We start from the raw sequence: 23,305 nt of genomic DNA, 5'->3' as shown, positions 1-23,305 counted from the left end.
GGTCGGCTGTGATCTTGTTCCAGCTTCTTCGGGCAACCTGTTGCTGGTGGTGGTGGATCGTCGTTCTTTTGAAGGTGAAGTGGACGCAGCTGTGGTCCGTCCAGTGGAGTCCTGTTGCGTGGCTGAAGGCGATGTCTTTGCTGGATGAGAAGACGGCGTCGAGTGTGTGTCCGGCGAGGTGGGTGGGGGTGGACACCAGCTGCTTGAGTCTTCTGGGCAGTCTCCACACTCACACACCAGGACTTTTACCATGGGGAACCCCTCTCCCAGCACCACTCATCTAGAGTCAGTACAGTGTCCCTCCCACCACTAGGAATATGATCCCCGGTGTCAGTTCCCCAATCCACTTCAGGGGCACTGCACACCACTGGAGCTACCTCATAAATCTGTCCCCTGGTGCATGTTAAGCCCCTCCTTCAAGTCAGGCGCCACATCTCTGGGTGTGTGTACTTCTCCCTCAGCACTAGACACTATATTTTTGCTGCCACCATCTGAGCTGGACTCCATCTCCTACCCAGCCAAGCTCGCTTCCTGAGCTACACACATCTCTTTTTGCTTGGTTGAGACACTTCAGGCCTCAAGCCCCGCAAACTCCTCATTGAGCTCTCTCATTCACAGCTCATATGCCAAGATCAATTTTTTTCCTTCCAAGGCATAAACTCTCCTCTGCCCTGTCCTGGAGCCTCGTTACCTCCAGCTCATGCTCTCTGAGCCTCTGGTTCTCCTCTTGCTCCTCTGGGGAAAGACGTCCAGCGGAATGGTTGCTGCCAGCCCGAGAGGCTACTCTTGACACTGGCAGATCATGTGACCTGAAACCATCCCCTTGTGCATCCTCAGCCACCTCTGCATCCTCTGCCTGCCCAGCCTCTCTGGCCTCCCGCTGGGCCCTTAAGGCCTTCTGTAGCTCCTCCTTCCTGGAGCTTCTCTTCATGGGATATCCAAAGTTCCTGCAGAACTGCTTGAGTTGACCTACTTTGTAACTACTTAACATTTCGATATCAGACTCCAGTTCTGCAACACCACTAGCTGATTTACTCTTCTGAGACATGATGCGTGGATACTTTAAGGGTCACTCACTGAGTGTGCCAGGGCCGGTGAACCAAAAACAAAACACAGTATGTGGTTGCGTAGTGGTCTGCACTTAACTAGTGATGTACACCAATCACTCTGGGTCAAGTACTAATACAGGTTCAAATCCCACCGCTGACACCAATGTTTGAAATGGGGGTCTCTAGTTGGCAGAGGTAGGTACCTTTGTCCAAATAGGGACCCTTGCTTCTAGTAAGGGTGAGGAGGTAACACACTTTAGATAACACATGTTTACCCCTTGGTAGTTTGGCACGAGTGGACAGGCTTATTCCAAAGGCAATATGTAGAGTATTTGTACCAAAACTCACAGTCACACAGTGATAACACCACAAAAGGACACCACACCAGTATAGAAAAATAAAATATCTTTGTCTAAACTAAACAAGACCAAAAGGACAAAACTCCAACATACACAGTTAAAAATATGACTTTCAAACGGTTTCAAGAACTTGTACCATAGAAAACTATGGATGCGTGACTTTTCACCAAAGTACCTGTAGATGCGTCAAAGTTCTCAAGCCAAACACCCGCAGCATCGGAAAACAAAGAGATGCAACATTCCTGAGACGTTGGGGAGGCGATGTGACAGTCCCCCTGCATGCAGAGGAAGGGTTGCGTCGCATCCGGTCTGTACGGGGAGTGATGCGTCGATTCTTTGTAACGGTTCTGGTCCATGGGTGATGCGTCGGACAAACTTGCCGCACAGGTATGATGCATGGAAATCCAGGATGCGTCAGTGATTGATGCGGCAGCGTCAAGCGGCGCTGCGTCGGTCCTCTTCAGCCACGATCCCTCGATACGTCGATTCTTGCAGCGGCCACAGGTGCTGTGGCGGTTTCTGCGGTACAAAAGGGGGTGGTGATGGACGGAGCATCTGAACCAATCAAACACTCACACCCAGTCAAAAGATCTGATCCATCACCGTTCTTTAGCCCACTCTGCCACCCCAGTTCAGACATGGCTATATGCAAATCAGTCTGACCCTGTGCCTCATGGGAACAGTCTAGCCCGAACTGGCAAGCCATGCCTTCCCTGGACCGGAAACAAGCTTCCGAGGACCGGTTTCTGGCATTACAGCCGTCTTCAGCCCTGCTTGCTTGAATCCAGTGGCAAAGTGAGCAAGGGACTCACGCTGAGCATACCCTGCCACACTTATGGCAGCCAAAGCGGTACAAAAGGGGGTGGTGATGGACGGAGCATCTGAACCAATCAAACACTCACACCCAGTCAAAAGATCTGGGTTTGATCCATCACCGTTCTTTAGCCCACTCTGCCACCCCAGTTCAGACATGGCTATATGCAAATCATTCTGACCCTGAAGCTTGTTTCCGGTCCAGGGAAGGCATGGCTTGGCAGTTCGGGCTGGACTGTTCCTATGAGGCACTGGATCAGACTGATTTGCATATAGCCATGTCTGAACTGGGGTGGCAGAGTGGGCTAAAGAACGGTGATGGATCAAACCCAGATCTTTTGACTGGGTGTGAGTGTTTGATTGGTTCTGATGCTCCATCCATCACCACCCCCTTTTGTACCGCTTTGGCCGCCATAAGTGTGGCAGGGTATGCTCAGACGTGAGTCCCTTGCTCACTTTGCCACTGGATTCAAGCAAGCCGGGCTGAAGACGGCTGTAATGCCAGAAACCGGTCCTCGGAAGCTTGTTTCCGGTCCAGGGAAGGCATGGCTTGGCAGTATGGGCTGGACTGTTCCCATGAGGCACAGGGTCAGACTGATTTGCATATAGCCATGTCTGAACTGGGGTGGCAGAGTGGGCTAAAGAACGGTGATGGATCAAACCCAGATCTTTTGACTGGGTGTGAGTGTTTGATTGGTTCTGATGCTCCATCCATCACCACCCCCTTTTGTACCGTGGCGGTTTCTGCAGCAGCGTGTCAATGCATGGAAATTCTTCTTGCGCCATGGAGATGCGTCAGGAAAACAACCGCAAAAAGAGTGATGCATTGATTTCTGTAGTTCTTTGAGTTTCTTCTTGATTCCAGCTCCCAAACAGCAGCAACAACCTCCAGAGGCCCAAATCTGGCACATGCACCTCTTGGCAAGAGAGTTTAGGGGAGCTGGGGGTGAAGTCTTTGTGTCCCTGAGACTTCAGAACAGGAGGCCAGCTCACGTCAGGCCCTTGGAGATCTCCTTCAAGCAGGGGACACAGCACACAGCACACTTCTTCTTTCCTTGGCAGAAACAGCAACTGCAGGCCAACCCAGACACATGGCAAGGGCAGTACTTCTCCTAAGTCTCTCCAGCTCTTCTCCTTGGCAAATGTTACTCTTGAATTCCAGGAATGATATGAAAGTGTGGGGGTTTGAGTCGGCTACTGCACCCCAAAATGGCTTTGTTCTCTTTTTGCAAGGGGGTCTGAGCCCAGTTCAAACCAGTTCTGGGGGGCACTCTGCAAGTGCACAACAACATCAATTGTCAGTGTGAGCCTTGGTTCCAGACACACCACAGGGGGCGGAGCCAGCATTGTGGAAGGCAGGCACAGCCCTATTCAGGTACAGGTGCCACTCCTCCCACCACACCAAATGCAGATCAGGCTTATTCAGCCTAGTGCTGACTCATCCAGACTCCTGGAGCCACTGCACCTCCCCAGCCCCTGTCACTCCAAAGTCAGACAGTCAATCCACAAACAGGCAGAGGCACACAGGATGGTTGAACAAGAAAATAGCGAATTCCCAAAAGTGGTATTTTCAAACACACAATTTAAAAACCATCTTTATTAAAAGATGTGTTATTAAATCCTGAGTTCAGGGATATCAAACTCCAGTTCTTCTACCTTAACCCTATGGGAAGATATGCTTGTAAAATGTTACAAAGGATTCTCCATTCTGTCCTATATGGCAAGATAGCCTTTCAATAGTGAAAAACAAAATAGGCAGTATTTCACTATCAGGACATGTTACCACACCAGTACATGTCCTACCTTTCACATACACTGCACCCAGTCGGGCTGGGATCAATAACCATGCAAGACATTTCAAGAAGGCTAAAGTTTTATATACTATAAAAATGGGTGACCCACTGTTCCAGGGTGATGTGATGACATAAGACAGGTCTTGATGGCGCTGAAAAACAGGGTCTAATCTACCAGAAAAGTGTAGAGTCCCTCAGTTAGCTTTGGTTAGATCAGCCCATGCCTGTTTCTGTAAGTGGTGCCTCCGTTCTCTCAGGGCCCCTTTATAGTTTTGACGGCAACTTGATACCCATTCCCTGTCATGATGCAACTGCTTTAGGGATTTCTTCAGATGCCTAAGGGCCCGGGAGCACTCAGAATCAAACCATGAGGGATGATGCAGGCATTGCCCAACCACAGGGATTGATAATAGACCAGAAACCGACTGAGCCATGAAGGCAAAAGAACTTAGAACCTCCTCGCCAGGCATTAGAGGGTCCAAGCAGATGCTTTGTTGGATTGATAGCAAGCCCATCTTCAAAAGCTTTCAGCAAGGTATCTTTGTTGAAGAAAATAAACTGCACCTAAATGTGTATAAGTTGAGAGCTGGCAGGAGAGCCTAACATTTGTTTTTCACATGCATTCAAAACTCGTCTGTGTTGATCCAAACAGACACCACCACCACCACCACACTGTTGTTTCATCAAAAAGGAGCACACTCAAAGATACTGTCATCAGTGACACAGGATCTTTGGCATTGAGCAGTTTATCGCCATAAAGCACAAAAAAGCAGAACAGCATCCAGAGGTGAAAAGCAAATTTGCAGATTACTGCTGCAGAACATTGGAGGTTTGCCATGAGTGTTATTAAAAGACAGTATTCTCAAAAAGGTATTCAACAAATGGGGAAACTAAAAATCGAAAAGCAACAAGAAATGCCAGTTTTATGCAAGCAGGCATCTACCACCAAACTCATGTTGGAACGTCTATTTGATCAGATGGTGCAAACTACTTGCCTATGCTTTTCCACTGTTTCCATCCTACTACGATTACTTCCCAATATGAAGAGGGAACTATGCAGACTAATTCTCATAGCTCCAATTTTGCTCAAACAATGCTGGTTGACAGACCCAATTCTAGCGGAGGCTCCAACATTGTGCTGGGAATGGACACAGATCTCATTTTGCGATGTTGAGGCCAAATCCTTCGTCACAATCCAGGATCTCTGAGGTTGTCAGCCTTCCTCATGAATTCACTTGGAATATGAAGGAATATTCTAGCACAGGCCAGAGCTTTGTCCATAAACAAAAGCTACACTACTAAATGGAAAAGGCTCTGTGCCCTCTACAGATTCAACCCCACCTAATATATTCCTACTCCCTTAATCAGTACTAAAACAAGCATCAGTTGAAGTCCACCTTGCATTTAATTCATGGTACAGACGATCTCCAAGAGAACTATCCTAATGGGTATATAGATTAATTATTAAACCCTAAAAGGCCTCTTCAGAGTCTTGCTATCCTCAAGGATTCTGCCAACAAAATGTGAATTGAACATGGTGCTTTCCTAGTTAATGACCAGACCATTAGAGCCAATTCACAAGCCATTTATAAAATATCTTACTTGTGAGGTAGCAATACTATTGGCTATGAGATCTGCAATGAGTGTAAGTGAAATTCAAGCTTGCACAATTACGGAACCTCATTTGCAATTTGCCATGGTAAGAGGTATTCCAAAGACTAACCTGAATTTCACACCAAATGTTCCAACATAATTTAATCTGAATGAACCTGTAGTCTTTAAAGCCTTCTTCTAAAACCCATTTAACACAGAAGGGAGGGCGTTACAATCACTCAATAAAAGTATATGTCTCATGTTCTACCTAGTCAGAATAAAGCAATTCAGAAAGTCAAACCAATTGCAAGCGTTTTTCTCATTTCCACTTAAAAGATTTCCAGCCTCAAAGCAAGGAATTTCCAGATGGGTTGCCTCAAACATTGTTTTTACCATCAGAAAATAAGGAAGACTGCACACAAGGACAGTTTCAGCCCACAATTGGTATGGCAACATCTTAGTGTTCCACTCAGTTGTACCTCTGGCGAATATTTGCTGTGGGGCAACATGGAGTAGCAGAAATACCTTCACAAGACACCACTCCCTGGGAAGAGCAGTAGACAGAGACATAGAGATATGACAGACAGTTACAACATCTATTTATGTAAGGAGATCCTGTCTATTTTATGCCACCTTCCTCTTGATTTTTATGAAATTTGCTAATACTACATGCTGTTCTGATATGAGCATGTGGATCTACGAATGATCCAATGCAGGAGAAGACCAAATGTACTAAACTTTTAATTGTCATTTTCCAGTGTTTGTATCTTTCAGAGATTTACAGGCAGCCCACTCTCTTCCCTGATAGAGCCTCTCCTTCTGGGGCCCTTAAGGAAGGCAGTGCCTTGTACTACTATTGTAACTTTACAGAAGTACTCCCAATTTGATGATGAGGAATGTTTCAAGCATAGGTGTCAATTAAACGTACCAATGATGGAGGACTATGGTTACGGGTAAGTAACTTTCCTCATCTAATGCTCAGTTTTTTCTTCCTTTAGGCAGATTTCATTTTTCCTTGCATGGTCAGATTTAGTTTTTTTCCCCACCCTGACAATAAGTCTGGTAATAAAATATCCTGGCCCAGGCATTAAGTTTTCTTCTCAGTTACATTGGCGTGTAACTTCAATTCCTGGTCATCAAATTTCCTGGCACCCCGAGCAGAGCACCTGCTCAGTATTTATTCCCAGTCTGACCAACCAGCCTTGTGCAATGTTCAGGTTTTGGGAGACTCCTCCAGTAAAATCCACCATGCCACCTGCAACATCAGTGCATAAGCAGGCAATACTAGGGCTGTATTATTCTAGAGCTCTTCCAAAGATGGTTCCAGGCAATTCTTGTACTTTGCGTTTTGGACATCTAACTAGTCAAGCCCCTTTCCTTTTCATTCAAATATCTCTAGGACAGGGGTGAAGCTGAGCGTCCCTGACCAAGAACAGGAAACTTCATTTCAAAGGGTAGGAGAAAAATTAAGGAACATTTTAGTAAACCTCTCTGTAGACGGCTCAAGAAACTTAAATTCTGCTTGGAGGTCAAACTAAGCTGCTTTGGGAGCCTCACCTAAACTGTCCATTTTGTATTACCATCCGCTCAAAGAAACTCCAAGAGGGATTCCTGAGCCCACGCGGTCAGGCACACGTGTACATGCTCCACGATCACCCTGCCTTATACATACACTGTGAACACGCACTCCAGTCTGATGCCCCACTCAAATGGAACAAAGGACCCATTTCTAGGCATCTCTCCCTTAAAGGCAGTATCCCCCAAAGACTTGTCCTTTCAACTAGAATGAATGCTGCCATGCCACAATTGTCTGTCTCTCTCAACTAGGTTAGAAGACAGTAGTCACTCTCAAAAGGAGTGCTGCATTTTGTTCCCTTCCTGACCTGCTAGCCATGATCGGTTCTTTCACATGCATGGCCTTCAGTGAACATGCTTGGTTATTGTGTTCGATGAAATATAAATAAACAAAAGTGCAGAATAATACCTTGACTTTACTAAGTGTCTAGCAGAGGGGCATGCTCTCTAGTGCCACGCAGGGGACATTTCTGGCAAAGGACATGCAGTGCAGCCTCTGTGGAAATGGGGAAGAATCACTAACTCATGTTGTGTGCATCTGCAAGAAACTGACAGCTTTAAGAAAATGTTGGCTCTGCCCATTTGGCGCATCATAAATGTTTGGACTTGCCAAGACGCATTAGGAGAGTGTATGAGAAATGACTCTGTGCAATTGGCCGCACGTTTTATGAAATTTATGACAGCAGCAATAACCTTGACGAAGTCCGAATACACCCCTCAATTTTAATGCCAAGCAAGTCAGCGCCGTCTCCTCCTCCTGCTTCAACACCCTCCGCATGCTCCGCAAGATCTACAGATGGATCCCGACAGATACAAGAAAGACAGTCACCCAGACCCTCGTCAGCAGCAGACTCGACTACGGAAACGCCCTCTACGCGGGAGCCCGGACCAAGCTCATCAAACGACTACAACGCATCCAAAACGCCTCAGCACGGCTGATCCTCGACGTACCACGCCACGGACACATCACCCCGCACCTGAGAAACCTGCACTGGCTCCCCGTCAACAAGAGGATATCCTTCAAGCTCCTCCCCCATGCACACAAGGCACTCCACAAGACCGGCCCAGCCTACCTCAACAGACAGCTCTCCTTCTACATCCCTAACCACCAGCTCCGCTCCGCCGACCTCTCACTCGCCACCGTCCCGCGGATTCGAAGAACAACCACTGGTGGGAGATCCTTCTCCCACCTCGCCGCCAAGACATGGAACACCCTCCCACTGAGCCTACGACAGACCCAAGACCTGCTGACCTTCAGGAGGATACTCAAGACCTGGCTGTTCGATCAGTAGCGCCCCCCCCTCCCACGCCTTGAGACCCTCGCGGGTATGTAGTGCGCTTTACAAATTATTGGATTGATTGATTGATTGAATGCAGCCTGCGTATTAATTGGAGTACCTTTGTCTGAATTATTCGATTTTAAATCTATGTCCCTGGAGAAAAATAAGAGCACAAAGTGTTTGTAAGGCAATATCAGCTATTTTTAATACTCATACAGTTTGTTTTAAATGTAACTAATTGCAATGATTTTACCTAATTGTGCAATAAATGTATCTATCTATGCTTGTTTATTGTGTTCAATGAAATATAAATAAAAAAAGTGCAGAGTAATATACTGACTTTACTTGCTGTCTAGCATAAGACAGAGGTGCATGCTCTCCAGTGTCACACAGGGGACATTTTTGTCCCATCACCTACCTTCAATAGGACTGACTTCAATTGTTGCAATGGTCACTAAGACCCAGAACGACTTTCAGTATTGTTTTGGAACTGTGGACCAAACAGTTACAGATTATAGTCCACTGTAGGACTAAAGTGTCCACATGTACTCCTGGAAATCTGTCTGACAATTATTTCCAGGACTTACACCTCAAATTAAAAAAATATTGAATTCCAAAGAAAACTATGCGTGTGACTCAAAGAATATGTGAATGATGCCCCTTAATGAAACAAAACCCTGTGATTGCCATGGAAGCAATATTAAAAAATATATAGAATTGTGCTGAGGTTAATAGGTAAGACTTCTACCAAATATGTCATGAGGTTAATAGGCAATGCTGTTTCAAAATATGAAATGGAATAGAGGTCGAGGACCAGTGATGGCGTTTGCTCAATCACCTTTGAATACAAAAGAGTGTCCACCTCACCTTCTGGCTCTAGATCTATTATTCAAGATTATATTTTCTTCTATCATATTAGAACCTAAAATTGAATTTTGAAAGAAACAAGAAGTCTTCGTTGATAAAGACCGAAAGCAAACTCACATTTTTATATATTCCAATGCGTGTATGCCACTGGATTCTAAATTAGCTGGACGGTTTTTCTAAATGTAGTACTCAGTCTGTCTATTGGAAATAAAGACAATACAATTTTCCTAGAATTAAAAGATTCTTGCTGCATTTCAACCAATAGTGAACTATTTTGGGGTTGCCCACGGTCATTTGATAAGGGTTACTCTGTGCCCACTACTGTTTGTCATTTCATCAGAAAATGTTAAAAAGATGACTTGGTGTAAAAATAATTTACATGTAAATGTATGCTGACTCTGGAATTTATAATTAAGGCGCTGAAATTTGCCGAGCGGGGGCCATGTTTGATGTGCCTTCTCAGCAAAGTTGGTGGTTTTCGTGACATTCAACAAAACAGGAGTGTATTCTTGTAGAGCAAAATATCTATGCCCATGGAGTGTTCTCTGTGCTTGGAGCCAATTGTGCAATTTTCCTAGCGAAGACTGTCCTGTCCCGAAGGATGGTCCCAGGTAGGAAGATCTAGTGATGAACGAACTTCTGTAATAGGACAGGACATGTGTGAACTGAGGGCCCTGTGGCGGGTGGGACATCAGAACAGATGTTTGCGGTGGCTAATCCAGCTGAGGCCTGCCGGTGAAAACCCAGCACTTCCCCGGTTCTAAATAGGGGGAGGCTGCTATTAGTGTTGTGGAGTTGAAGCGCTGCCCATGTACAGTGAAGTACCCTGGCTAAATTACCACCTGTAGTCTTTCCTTTACTTGTGATTTACATTAGTCCCAAATCAGGAATATAGTTGTAAACAAAAATAGCTGTAAGACTGGGGCTTATGCTGGCAAAGAGAAACATTGCGCAGCTGTGGGGGGCGGTGCAGTCACCAGCAGTGGAGTCTTGGAAGGAAGACCTTGACTGGTGTATGTATAGGGAAAAGACAGTTTACACTGCCCGAGGATGCCCCAGGAAGTGGTCTAAAATATGGGACCTGTGGAACTCCTACTGTTGCCATATCTGCAGCCCTCCGCTTAACATTGACATAGACGACCCCTCTACCCCATAGTCCGTACTCATGACGCTCTGGCGTAAAAGTTAACTGTTTTTCCTTTTGCCTCTGAATATGATGTAACTGATTCCTCTGTATTATAGGTCAGATGTCGACGAATGTTTAATAAAAAAGATTTATAAAAATATAAATGAATAAAATAAAAAAATTGCTGCAAGTGATAAAATATTTTCAATAGTTAAAATCACATGTTTGTAAAAATCTGAACTCAACTTTGTTGGCTTTGTGAATGATACAGACCATTCATCTGAAAAAGTTAAATTACACGTGAAATTAGTTAATTACTTTCCATGCAGTAAGATTTACAATGCAGAGTAAAGTAAACAAGTACAATTTCAGATCTAACTCTTTACTCTCATTCTCTTTATTCCTGTATTAAAAACAGATAGTGAAAAAGCTCCACTTGTTCTGTCTGAACACATTTCTCCAGTCCCGCACATTGAGTATTGATTTTCCAGAGATGATGTCAGAAGTTATTGCTGCACAGTTACCAAAGATTTTGGCCGGGATGGTAAAGCCTCTCATCTTCCACAAGAAGTGAATGACATTTACTTTTGAAAACGTGTATGAAGAAAGAGTGTCAGTTGTAAGCATATAAGCAAAATGTACACAAACTGTTTCTGTTGGAACATCCATCAAACCATTGCTGTCTCACATATAATAATGTATATGCACTAAATGTGTGCTGCCTAAAGTTGATGTCGAATGTGTACGTGGCTTTAATAATATATTTAATGGTTGTGTGATTTAAAAAGACACAGCCATTGAATACTTTAGAACTACCTGTCCATGGCTTGTTCTCGTTAACAACGTGTAATGTACTATGGTTAGCAGGTTGCTTATGTCAGTGGTGATGCTAATTCTACTTCAGAAGATAGTAACAAGGAACGTTTCAAGTTGTGGTTCCACAGATGTCTACATGGACACTTTCTGTCTTCAGTATTAAATGTATCTGTAAACCGGATTCGGGGGCAGCATATAAAGAAAAAGTTGTTTGAATACGTGTATGATTTTTTTTGATGATTTTACCTTCTGAAAGGCTTCTTCGGAGACTGAAGATTGTTGTTGGATAGATGGTACTTTTCCTTTTCAAAGGTTTGGGTTGGAAAACATGCAATAATTCGTTTACTATGAGTTTTGCATTGAACCAAGGTATTAGCTGTCGGTCAGAGGATGCACACTTTTACAGATTTGTTTGAGACATTAAAATAGGTATTTTGTAAACGACTAGATAAATTGTCGCAGTACTTTTTAGCACATTTCCTTACATAGAAGGTGTGACCGGCCAGGTAAAAAACCTGCTGGAAAAACTACTATATGTAGTTTATGACTGCATGTAGGAAGTACCGGGAAATAATACTCCTTTCTCTTCAGCTTTTCCCTGTTTTGCAAAAGAAGTCACATGGTTTCCTAACAACTTTCCGATTACAACAGACTCTAATTCTCAGATCTATGATGTTCTTGGATTTGCTGAGATCCTTAACCCTCACACTGCCACCCACTTCATGATCGCAGGGGCAATAGAATCTTTACAAGGTTCTTATCACAATGAAGGTCATTCAGGTGTCCATTCTAACACAATACTTAATGCTAAGTTTACACATTCAGGAGGTTCAGGAAAGCGCTTTGTTGAGTAATGTATAGAAACTGATGGGCATGTTGAGTTATAACGAGTATACATCAATGTATAGTACAAAAACTGCTAAGAAACTGATAATCGGCACATTGTGGCATCAGCTTTCATGTGATATTGTGACTCGCATATATTTTTAGAAAATGAAACATTGATGATGAGACGAAAATGAGGCTATTTGTAGATAACGTCAAACCTATTATTGGTTAGAAAATAATATTTTAAATCGAAAGATGGTATTGTGGGACAACATTAATATATTTATATAATATTACAAGCTCGCACCTGTAGAACTTGCTCAACTTTTGCAGAGTTTAAATACGTAATTTCCGTCACAGCAGCAGTCATCTTTTTGTTTCTGCGGCAGCAGTTTCGTGACTCAAGTAAAGCGATGTCATTATCTGCCAACAGCTGTCAAGACCGTACACACAGCTGTTAGTTGAGAACGGAGCCTGTAGTGTCAATGTAACCTGTCTGAGGTTCGGAGATCTGTTTAGCTCGAAGGGTAGTTCATCTCTAGGAAATTTAGTGATCAATTTGGGAGAGGCAAGATGCGAAAATTAAAGGAAGTAAAATATTTTATAAAGGTAGAAGGTTTATATATATATATTTGAATAATATTTAATGTTTGTCACATTGCCAACATAGATTAACTATATTTTTATTTCGTGTCTTTTAGATAAATTCATTGTGAAATTATGATGTAAAATTAACTATTTGGTCTCATTACCTGCTGCATTTTTTTGCAACCCTTTTGAAACTCCTGGGGCGTCTTTAACCTCTTTCTGCAATATGAAATTTCAGTAAGGATTCCCAGAAGAAAGTCAGTGGTTGTAGTGATCAGGGAAATATAATGCAGGGAAATATAATTCAATTGAGGTGGGCACACAGTCATAGCTGTGTGATTATTCAGAAATGTTTATAAGGGTATACCTCACACCTATTTAAAGGTCTTACTTAAAGCCAAGTTGCCCATATATTAGCAGCGTGCAATGTACGAAATACACAAAATTGTCCAATTTGTACAGGATATGTGCAGGAAATGAGAGATTTTCTATGGAAAATGTTTATTCAATTAATAAAATGTTTTGAAGTATTTTTTTATAATTTTGTAATCTTAAATTTGCTTACTGTATGTACTGGATATAAAATGCATTTCAAAGGCAAGAACGGATGCATACGTCAGCAACATTAGGCCATGAACAGTTTACACCCAGGGGTGCTGGAGATATTTGGTAGTTAGAGAAATGTACGTAAATTACAACCATACTTACGATCAATTTATGTACGCTTTTTCTTCTTTCGAACTCTTGAAACATTTGTGTAAATTACTCTATAAAAGATTAAATTATGCAGATACCATGCATTATCAAATACAATGATGTACGCTTCACTGGCAAATCAGTAGAGCACTTTGGATATAACAATTCAGAAATTTGGCTTCAGATGGACTAGATATTGAAGTGTTGACTGCTTTGCAGATATCTGAGGAAATTAGGAGAACTGGCAAATTTTAAATGGATGTTTTAAAAATGTTCCTGCATGCTACCTTTCAATAAGTGCACTCTTTGTAACCTGCAATTAGAGATATGAATGTTCTGAATGATGCTGGTTCAAACTAATACATGGTATTTTAAAACTCTGCTGTGATTCACATTGGCCTGTAATTTATATTTCATCATTCTCCTAAATGTTATGTACCATACAAATATATGTTAAATATGTTTCCACCAGCACAATAGTAATAGAGTGACTTTAGTGCATTAAACAAGAGACAAACTCAAAAATTTATTTGTTTATCTATTCTGTTGATCACAGAAAACGGTTTTCTAGCCTACATATTTAAAGAGACAGTTGCAACTATAGAAAATAGTTAAACAATGAAGGCTACGGGCCCCATTTAAATTTTGATGAGTGGCTCAAGTCTCCGCCAGTGCAACAGAGTGGATTATTAGGGTGCCATGACGGAGGTGCTGTCCTCCAAGTTTAGAAATGGCTGCTGCCCAAGAGAGCATTTCTAGAATTGGCAGGAACCGCCGTCATAGCGGTTCCTCTTAGCGCACTGCAAGTTAGACAAACGGCTACGTCAAGTTGACAGAGCAATACTGCAAATGTACAATGTTTTTTTGATTTCAAAATGAATTTTGAAAATTAAAAAAAACGGTTTCCTGCCCGCCATGGGAGTTATCTCCCATGTCAAGGGGGGCATGAGATCGTTTCAATGCGCCTTACTGGCGGTGACGGGCTTTAAAATTAGGCTGTATGCCCACCTATCCAGCCGCGGCCGGTAGTGGGAGTACCTGCCGGGCAGTGATGTGGGGAGGGGGAGGGGCAGGGTGGGGGGTAGTAATGTATGGATTACGGACGTTAACAGGTAAGTAAACATATGAATAAATAAAACAAATTCCGTTACGCGCACTGCATCGCATTTGGTGATGCAGTGCACGTAACGAAATTTGTTTTATTTATTTATATGTTTACTTACCTGTTAAGGTCAATAATCCATACATTACTACCCCCCACCCTGCCCTTCCCCCTCCCCACGTCACCACCCTGCAGGTACACACATTACCGACCGCGGCTGCACCTATCCATATATGGTGTGCGTACATACAGCCAAACCTCAGACAGCCATTGCTCCGTCAAGACATCATAGAGGTTGGACCATGCCAAAGATGGAGTAGTCTCCAACGTAATCAAACTTCTGGTCCGCCCTATTCTAAATTTGGCAGGTGAACTATAATGTTGGCAGGGATGGAACACCATCACCAATGCAACAGTGTACCCTTTCCACCAATATTTAAATCAGGCCGTGAGTTATTATTTTAGCCGACCAATATATGAGCCCATAATACTTGTTCTTGAATGACCAGGGTTATTTTTGGGATCTTGAGAGTGATTCTTTGCGTACAAAAGATAATTTTGGACTCTAGAGTCTTATTGATCAATGTCTGCATTTAGAGGTCACAACAAATGAATGTAAATAGGAGAGTTAAACGCCTCTCTGCAGGAAAACGTAAGATGGCATCCAGACAGACTTTCCTAACAAAAAATATGAAGTGAAATGTCCAATCTCGTTGTTCTGTTACTAAATGAATCAATGGAAATGGGAAAAAAGAAATAGCTGTCACCAAAGTCTGTTATTTTCTTTGGTAGTATGCAATAATTTGTCCTATAATGATAAAAATGAATACGAAAGCAACTTTCAAAAAACGTTCTGCCGAGATGAAAAGAAAGATTTTGATCCCAAATCAATAGATGATTTTCATGCTGTAAGCAAAAGTTGTAGGAGTGCACATCTTTCAACAGGGGTAACTTACAAAACAACTGTAGGACCCATGGTCACGAAAAAGTACCTAAACATTTCAAGACACTGGATATAAACAATGGGTAAATGGAATGTACCAATTGCTATAACCGCATTATAAACAGGGCCGGACTGGAAGGATATATATATAAATACGGCAGGTTAACCACCATGATACAACTGAGATTAGTATGCCTTTCTTCCATCCCTTTATCCCAAAAAGCGTAATTTGCACATGATTTAATAAAGTTTACAAATTTTGCGATTTTTGCACAGAGTGAAGCAAAAGCAATAATTTGCACATTAATAGATTGCGTTTTTGCACATATATATCTAAATAAGATATGAAGTAGGCAAAAATTTTGCACATATTTATTGCATTGTTTGCACAAATAATTGCGATATATTTGCACAGTTTTGTTAAATATAGGCTATTATCTCAAACATGGAGTGGTTTTTATCAGTTTTTTATTTGATTTTAGGTCCAAATACTGTGAATCAATATAATATAAGCACATAGAAAGGTTAATAATATGATTTATAAATTGTTGGTGATACCCCAAAACTAAGTTGCATTCCCGCAGTTTAATCATCAAAGATTATTTTTAAATCATGGTAGCTAAAATCATGTTTTTTTCAAATGTCGGCTGATATTTGAATTACTAGAAAAAAGACTACTGGTGAAGAAAATGTAAAAAAGTATTTTTGCGCAGTATGTTTTCCATGTCCATGATCACATGTGGTGTTTGAAAAGCATATATATAAAAAATGGCGGGCTAAGAACTGACAATCTGTGAACAAGGGCGAACGGCCGAAACGCGCCAGATTTTGCAGCTACAAAAAATAAAATCAATACATGTGCCAGAAATTGGGATTCGTGTTGTCCTTGGTTCGCCGAGTGGAAGTGCCGAGACAGCGTGTTATTTTCATGTCGAAGTCGGAAGGTGGTTGCTTCCGAGACGAATCCACTTCCCAGAAGTTGGCTGCAGCTTTCAAACAGCACTCTCATGTTTCTGTAACTAAGTTTTCTGCAGAAGCCCCTGTTTGTAGCCGAACACATATCCGTGGCGAAGGGAAGCGACAGCGTGACCTGCATTGTCGGCGCAACAGCGGAACCCGTCCGCGGTGAGTGACACAGCGATTAACAGCGGTGGGGAGGACAGTAAGGCACTAGCGTGAAACTATCCGAGTCAACAGTGGATAGGTTCACGCCATATTAAACATTTTTGAATTGTGGAGGACGCTAAACCATGTCAGCAGAGGCAGTGCGCGGCAGGGAGGCAGCCGCAGATGCTCTGTTTTCAAACCTACCGAAAGTAACCGGCAAAGGGGCGATGGCTAAAACGGCTCCCGGAAATACTGAAACCACTAATGAAAGTCAAATTTGTAATTTGCTAAAGCGCTTGGGATAATGCATGCGCACAGCAGTCACGAAGTGGTGGGAGCACAAATCGTTATCTAAGTATATCGAAGAGGGGCGAGTACCTAGGGGGCTACGTATCTTACTGGCCTGAGTGCTTAAGGAATGGGGACACAGCAATTTAGAGGCATCAACCAACTTAGTCAAGATTTTAGTAAAATATGCGAAAATCGACAGAGAGGCAATAATGAAAGAAATCGATGAAATTAATTAACAATTGAAGAAATTTGAACCGAATGAGCTAATAAATAAATCTCGAAACGAAATGCAAGAAAAACTAACAAAGCAAGAAGAAAAAATTAAGGCACGCAAAGTTTACAAATTCGCTTGTGACAAGGAAGATTATGAGCAAGGGCGTATCTACACATTCGCACGCAAATACGAAAATGCTAAAAAATCCAAATTTAACCAACAAACCCCATCAACCACACAAACAGGAGCATCTGCAGCAAACAATATAGATTCGGCAGCAGATAGCAGTGATAGTGATTCTCTAACGAGTGGCTTGTCATCGGAGGAGGGGAGTTCTACTAAATCAACAATGCCGGATAAGTCAAGAATTTTGGATTTAGGTGAAGAAGTAGATTTTTTAGTGTACGACCGCTTGCAAACATTGAGGCCATGCAACCAAAGGAAAAAAGAACACAAAATAACAAAAGAAGGAGAGAGTGCCGCAAAAAGCGAAAATCCTTACAAAAAAACAAAAAAGCAGTATTGGCGCAAAAAGCAGTAAATGAGAACACTATAATCAACTTATCTTCAACGGGTCTAACCGAGGCAGAAAAACAGCTTCTTAGCCTAGGTTTGACCTACTGCCCAATCTCTGATTTTAACTACACATGAACATGTGTAGATGTTTTTTGTTATATTCGAAAGTTAAAGTTGCGTAAGTTCTTTAGCATCAAAGAAGGCCTCAAGGAAATGGAACTCAACACCAGTAACCAAACTAATCTTGAAATCACAGCGGCCGACACCAAAATGTTTCTCACAATACACCAGCTTGAGCGAAACAATACAGCTGCAGGAACAGTACAAGTGTCAACACAACAAGAATTAACGGATGCAGCTATTACGCAAATAGGCGCGAACATAAGTCCTGTCAAGCCCAAGTCAAATTTCATGCCTAATATGCCAAAGGACGCCATTGATACCTTCCATGATGTAATTGTGGAGGATTTGAAAAAGTTGCACTACAAAATCAAACACAGAAGGAGATATAAGAGTGAACAGGAGAAGGAATATGCATCCCTAATTAAGAAGTTAAGTAATGACCATCAAATTATTGTTACCACATCAGACAAAGGTGGAAACATTGTTGTCTGGCCACAAAAGGAATATATCGCAGAAGCACAGAAACAATTTAGCGATCCCTTATGCTATGTCAAGTCTACTTTTAAACAATATAATTTAGCCAGAGAGCAACTAAATAAAACCTTTTCAAATGGAAAAGAGAGGGTATGATTTCAGTACAAGAACATCAATTCCTACATGTTGAAAATCCTGTTCTACCAAGATTATATCTGATACCAAAAGTGCACAAGGAAATATTTCCAGTTCCAGGGCACCCATTATATCGGCCATTCAAGGTGTCGTTGAACATATCTCTGAATATATTGACAATTTTTTACAGGACCTAGTGAGGTGTTTGCCAACATATATTAAGGACACCGGTGATTTCCTGAGGAAAATTAGAGATGTTCCATGGACCAATGATTTGATATTCATAGCATTGGATATCGAATAGCTTTACACAAGTATAGAACATGATACTGGATTAAGGGCATTGGAATTTTTTTTAGGAACAAGACCAATATAATGTTATAACCACAACAACATGATTTTGGAATTAACAACATGGGGCCAGATGTAGGTAAAACTTATTTACCGATTCTTAATTACCGAATTTTACCGATTCGGTAATTAAGAATCGGTAAATAAGAAGTGGGGGTATGTAGGAACATCCAGATGTTCCATTTACCGAATCGTTAAGAATCGGTATTTACCGATTCGGTAAATACCGACCGGTAATGCTCCATTCATTCCTATGGGCTTTGAAGCCCATAGGAATGAATGGGGCATTACCGGTCGGTATTTACCGATTCGGTAAATACCGATTTTGACAAGGGTGCAGGGGGTGTCACTTTGACACCCTCTAGCACCCCCACAAAAGGTTCGGGGGCCATATGGCAGGTATACCTGCCCTAAGGGCAGGTCTGCCTGTCATATGGCACAGGTGTGCATGCACACATGTGCATGCACACCTGAATCGGTATTTTAACATCAAATACAATTTGATGGTAAAATACCGATTGTGTAGGCCTTGTGGGACTCAGAAGAGTCCCACCTACATATCAATTTTACCGATTCGGTAAATATACCGGTCGGTAAATTTACCGACCGGTATATTTACCGAATCGGTAAAATTACCGATTTTCCCTGTTTACCTGCCCCTACATATCAAATGCCAAATACCGGTCGGTAACGGCCGAATTCGGCCGTTACCGACCGGTAAAACCCTACCTACATCTGGCCCATGGTGCCTTAAAAACAACTATTTTATGTTTGGCAACAATATTTTTCTGCAAAAACAGAGTGTGGCCATGGGGGTCTGTTGTTCCCCCAGCTATGCGTGCTTACACGTAGGCTGGTGGGAGGAGCAGGTCCTCATGCGCACACACAACGCAGCTTTTACCGGCCATGTTTTAAAGTGGATGCGTTATATTGATGACATTTTTATTTTATGGAAGGGGGATGAGACTAGTGCCAATGAATTTGTCAAAGAAATTAATAACAATCATGAGAATCTGAAGTTTACAGCGACAATAAGTACACAAGAAGTTGATTTTTTAGATGTAAAAGTTTTTTTCATGACGGTCATCTAGCAACAAAACTCCATAGGAAAAGCACTGCTGGGAATAGCACCCTACATGCCAGCAGTGCTCATCCCAAGCATGTCATCAATAACATTCCATATGGGGAAGTATTAAGACTAAAACGCATATGCAGCACAGAGGACGATCTGGCCAGTTGTACCTCACAAGCACAAGAAAGATTTAGACAAAGAGGTTACAAAAAAGTAATTTTAAATCAAGCTGTGAAAAAAATGCAGGCCAGACTGAGGGAATCACTACTCAGGTGTTATGAAACTATTAACACTGAGACAGAGGTAAATGACCCATCCTTGGCTCCCAGATTTATCACTACATATAACCGCCAGGAAAGAAAAATTAGGTCCATAGTTACACGCAGTTGGCCCATTTTATTAACTAATGCTGTGTTGGCTCCCAGACTTCCCAACACTCCAACAATTACTTATCGGAAGGGACCTTCTATGAAAGCTCAAATCAGCAGAAGCTTTCCTGAATTAAGCAAAAGTCAGATGTGGTTGCAGTCCCGGCCGGGATTTGTCAAGTGCTCCAGCTGCAGGGCATGCAGATTCGGAGCTAACACCACACAATATGCCACCCCGTTTAGTCCAGAAATTATTAACATCAAAGGGTCTTACAACTGTAAGACTGATTATGCTGTCTATGTCCTGCGGCTTAAGATATGTGGGCAGCACCAAGCTGCAGGTGCATGTCAGGATCCTGCAGCATCTCCGAGCGATCGTGAACAACGATAGTTCATACCCAGTGGCGAGACACTTTAAGTCTATGCACAATAATAACTTGCAGTGCCTCAACTACTTTGTAATAACAGCGATCCCTAAGCCACGTAGGGGAGGGGATAGGGATAAAATGCTAAGAAAAATGGAATCACAAATAATTCTTGAATTACACAGCAAATTCTCTAATTGACTAAACACTACAGAAGATTTATATCAGTTTTTATGAAGTTTGATTTCAGCATAAATTGAGAGAACTGTATAGATTATTAATAAGGTAGCTTCCCTGCCGCACCGTCAATCTTTTTTTTCAATGTATAATGACATTTCTTTACCATATTAGTAAGTTTTATGTGGGAAATGTTCTCATTCTTTTGTTTGGCGTGGATTGTTCTTGTTACTGGCACATTTTTACAGCACAAATATGTATTAGACTTAAATGCTACATTGATTAGTAAGATTATTTATCGTTAGGGGTTTTCTTCCTTTTTGCCTTTCCAAAATTATGTGCAATAGAGTTTGGTCAAATTATTTTTTCAGCATTTATGCAGTATAGAAATAAGGCAGGTTAACAACCATGATACAACTGAGATTAGTATGCCTTTCTTCCATCCCTTTATCCCAAAAAGCGTAATTTGCACATGATTTAATAAAGTTTACAAATTTTGCGATTTTTGCACAGAGTAAAGCAAAAGCAATAATTTGCACATTAATAGATTGCATTTTTTGCACATATATATCTAAATAAGATATGAAGTAGGCTATACATTTGCACATATTTATTGCATTGTTTGCACAAATAATTGCGATATATTTGCACAGTTTTGTTTAATGTAGGCTATTATCTCAAACATGGAGTGGTTTTTATCTGTTTTTATTTGATTTTAGGACCAAATACTGTGAATCAATCTAATATAAGCACATAGAAAGGTTAATAATAGGATTTATAAATTGTTGGTGATACCCCAAAACTAAGTTGCATTCATGCAGTTTAATCACCAAAGATTATTTTTAAATCATGGTAGCTAAAATCATGTTTTTTTCGAATGTCGGCTGATATTTGAATTACTAGAAAAAAGACTACTGGTGAAGAAAATGTAAAAAAGTATTTTTGCGCAGTATGTTTTCCATGTTCATGATCACATGTTGTGTTTGAAAAGCATATATATAAAAAAATGGCGGGCTAAGAACTGACAATCTGTGAACAAGGGCGAACGCCCGAAACGGGTCAGATTTTGCGGCTCCAAAAAATAAAATAAATACCTGTGGCAGAAATTGGGATTCGTGTTGTCCTTGGTTCGCCGAGTGGAAGTGCAGAGACAGCGTGTTATTTTCATATATATATATATATATATATATATATATATATATATATATATATATATATATATTTCCAAACTTCTCCCCTCTCGGACAGACGAAGTCGCACTCGAGCACTGTTATTTAGATGTTTTAATAACACACAGCAACAAGGCAGTCCTGAAGCGTTTCGTTCAACCATGAACTTTTCAAAGGTGAGCCTTGACATCAAACATCAATCACTGACCTCGAGGAAACGATTGCCTTTTGTAAAGTTTCTAGCCCCTGGTGGTCACCTGGGTGGGTGCGATGTCGTTGCAAGCTGGGACTCGTGGTTCGTGATTGATCAAATTATATCCCTCCAGCGGGTTGTGTCAAGGTCTGTTGCTGTATTTCAGTGTTGCTCCCAAAACTGTCCTATTTTCGAGGCTGCACAGGAACCATGCCTCATTCAGTATGCGGCGGCGTCCGCCACCCAAATTTCGTTTACACAAGGACGGTTCAAGGTAGGGTGGTTGTGGCGCACTTGCTGGCGGTTCGCTACTTTGCGGAAGAACCAAGCCGCTGCATATTACCAAACTTCTCCCCTCTCTGACAGACATGTCGGATGTCATGAGTGAGGTCACTGACCATGTCATGAGTGATGTAATATGTGACGTCATCAGCAGTGCATTGCGGGCGCGCAAGTTATAGTTAGCTGAACTAACTATAACGGGGGAATTTCTATGGTTTTGTACGAGTGAAATGTCCAACTAACTATAACACCCCTGAAACCTATGGTTTTTTCAGTGAATTTCTAAGGGTTTTTAAATGCTAATTTCTAACTATAACGTGCATGAAACCTATGGTTTTTTCAGTGAATTTCAAAGGTTTTTGCTAATTTCTAACTATAACGTGACTGAAACATATGGTTTTTTAAGTGAATTTCAAAGGTTTTTTTAAATGCTAGTTTCTAACTATGCCTACAGAGGTAGGACATGTGAAGAAAGAAGAAATAACGCACAGAAAGAAAAAAAAAAGAAATGCAGAAAGAAGCAACAGAAGTCCTCAAAGACGAAGAAAAGTGCTGGAAGAAGGACGACGTACAAACAGAGGAGCAGAAAGAGGCCTTGTACCCTGAACTTTTTCAAATGGGTACTTGTGGTAACTGACTCTGACTAACCAGTCCAAGAGCCAGTGCTATGCTAAAACACACTTAGAATACAGTGAAAACACCTACATACACTAGGGAACACTATGCGTTGGGGTACCCCTGTGATTACCATGGCCTCCTCTGTAAGACCCTAGTACATAATAGGGCAGGGGGATTAAAACTACCACTTAAAACGAACCACAGGGCGCGTAGGCACACTGGTGAAGGGGGGAGGGGCCTGAGGTGACATGTGTGAACACGCCCTGTGTCTGTTTTAATTTGGGGTATAAACTCCCCTTGAATCCTGAGTTTCCCTTGGGTCCAACTAGTCCACCAGGTATCTCCAGTTAGCGCCACAGAGCTGCGTTGCAGAGAGGTGTAAAAAGGGGCACAGCCTTGACCACCTCTCTGCAACGCAGCGC

General features: G+C 41.9%; 1 protein-coding gene across 2 annotated transcripts in view; it reads left to right on the top strand.

The window, feature by feature from the left end:
• Positions 1-13,215, top strand: part of PGR (progesterone receptor) — a 653,985-nt gene extending 640,770 nt beyond the window's left edge. For both annotated transcript variants that reach the window (XM_078656995.1, XM_078656996.1), the window contains one exon: positions 10,874-13,215. In XM_078656995.1, coding sequence (XP_078513121.1) covers positions 10,874-11,029 — 156 coding nt within the window. In that variant the 3' untranslated portion in view covers positions 11,030-13,215. The remainder of the gene's footprint in view (positions 1-10,873) is intronic.
• The last annotated feature ends 10,090 nt before the right edge of the window (positions 13,216-23,305 follow it).

This window comes from Lissotriton helveticus, chromosome 8 (assembly GCF_964261635.1).
Source record: "Lissotriton helveticus chromosome 8, aLisHel1.1, whole genome shotgun sequence".
Classification (NCBI taxonomy): Eukaryota; Metazoa; Chordata; class Amphibia; order Caudata; family Salamandridae; genus Lissotriton; species Lissotriton helveticus.
Note: the sequence above shows the minus strand (reverse complement) of the source record. Positions and strands in the feature narration are given on the sequence as shown.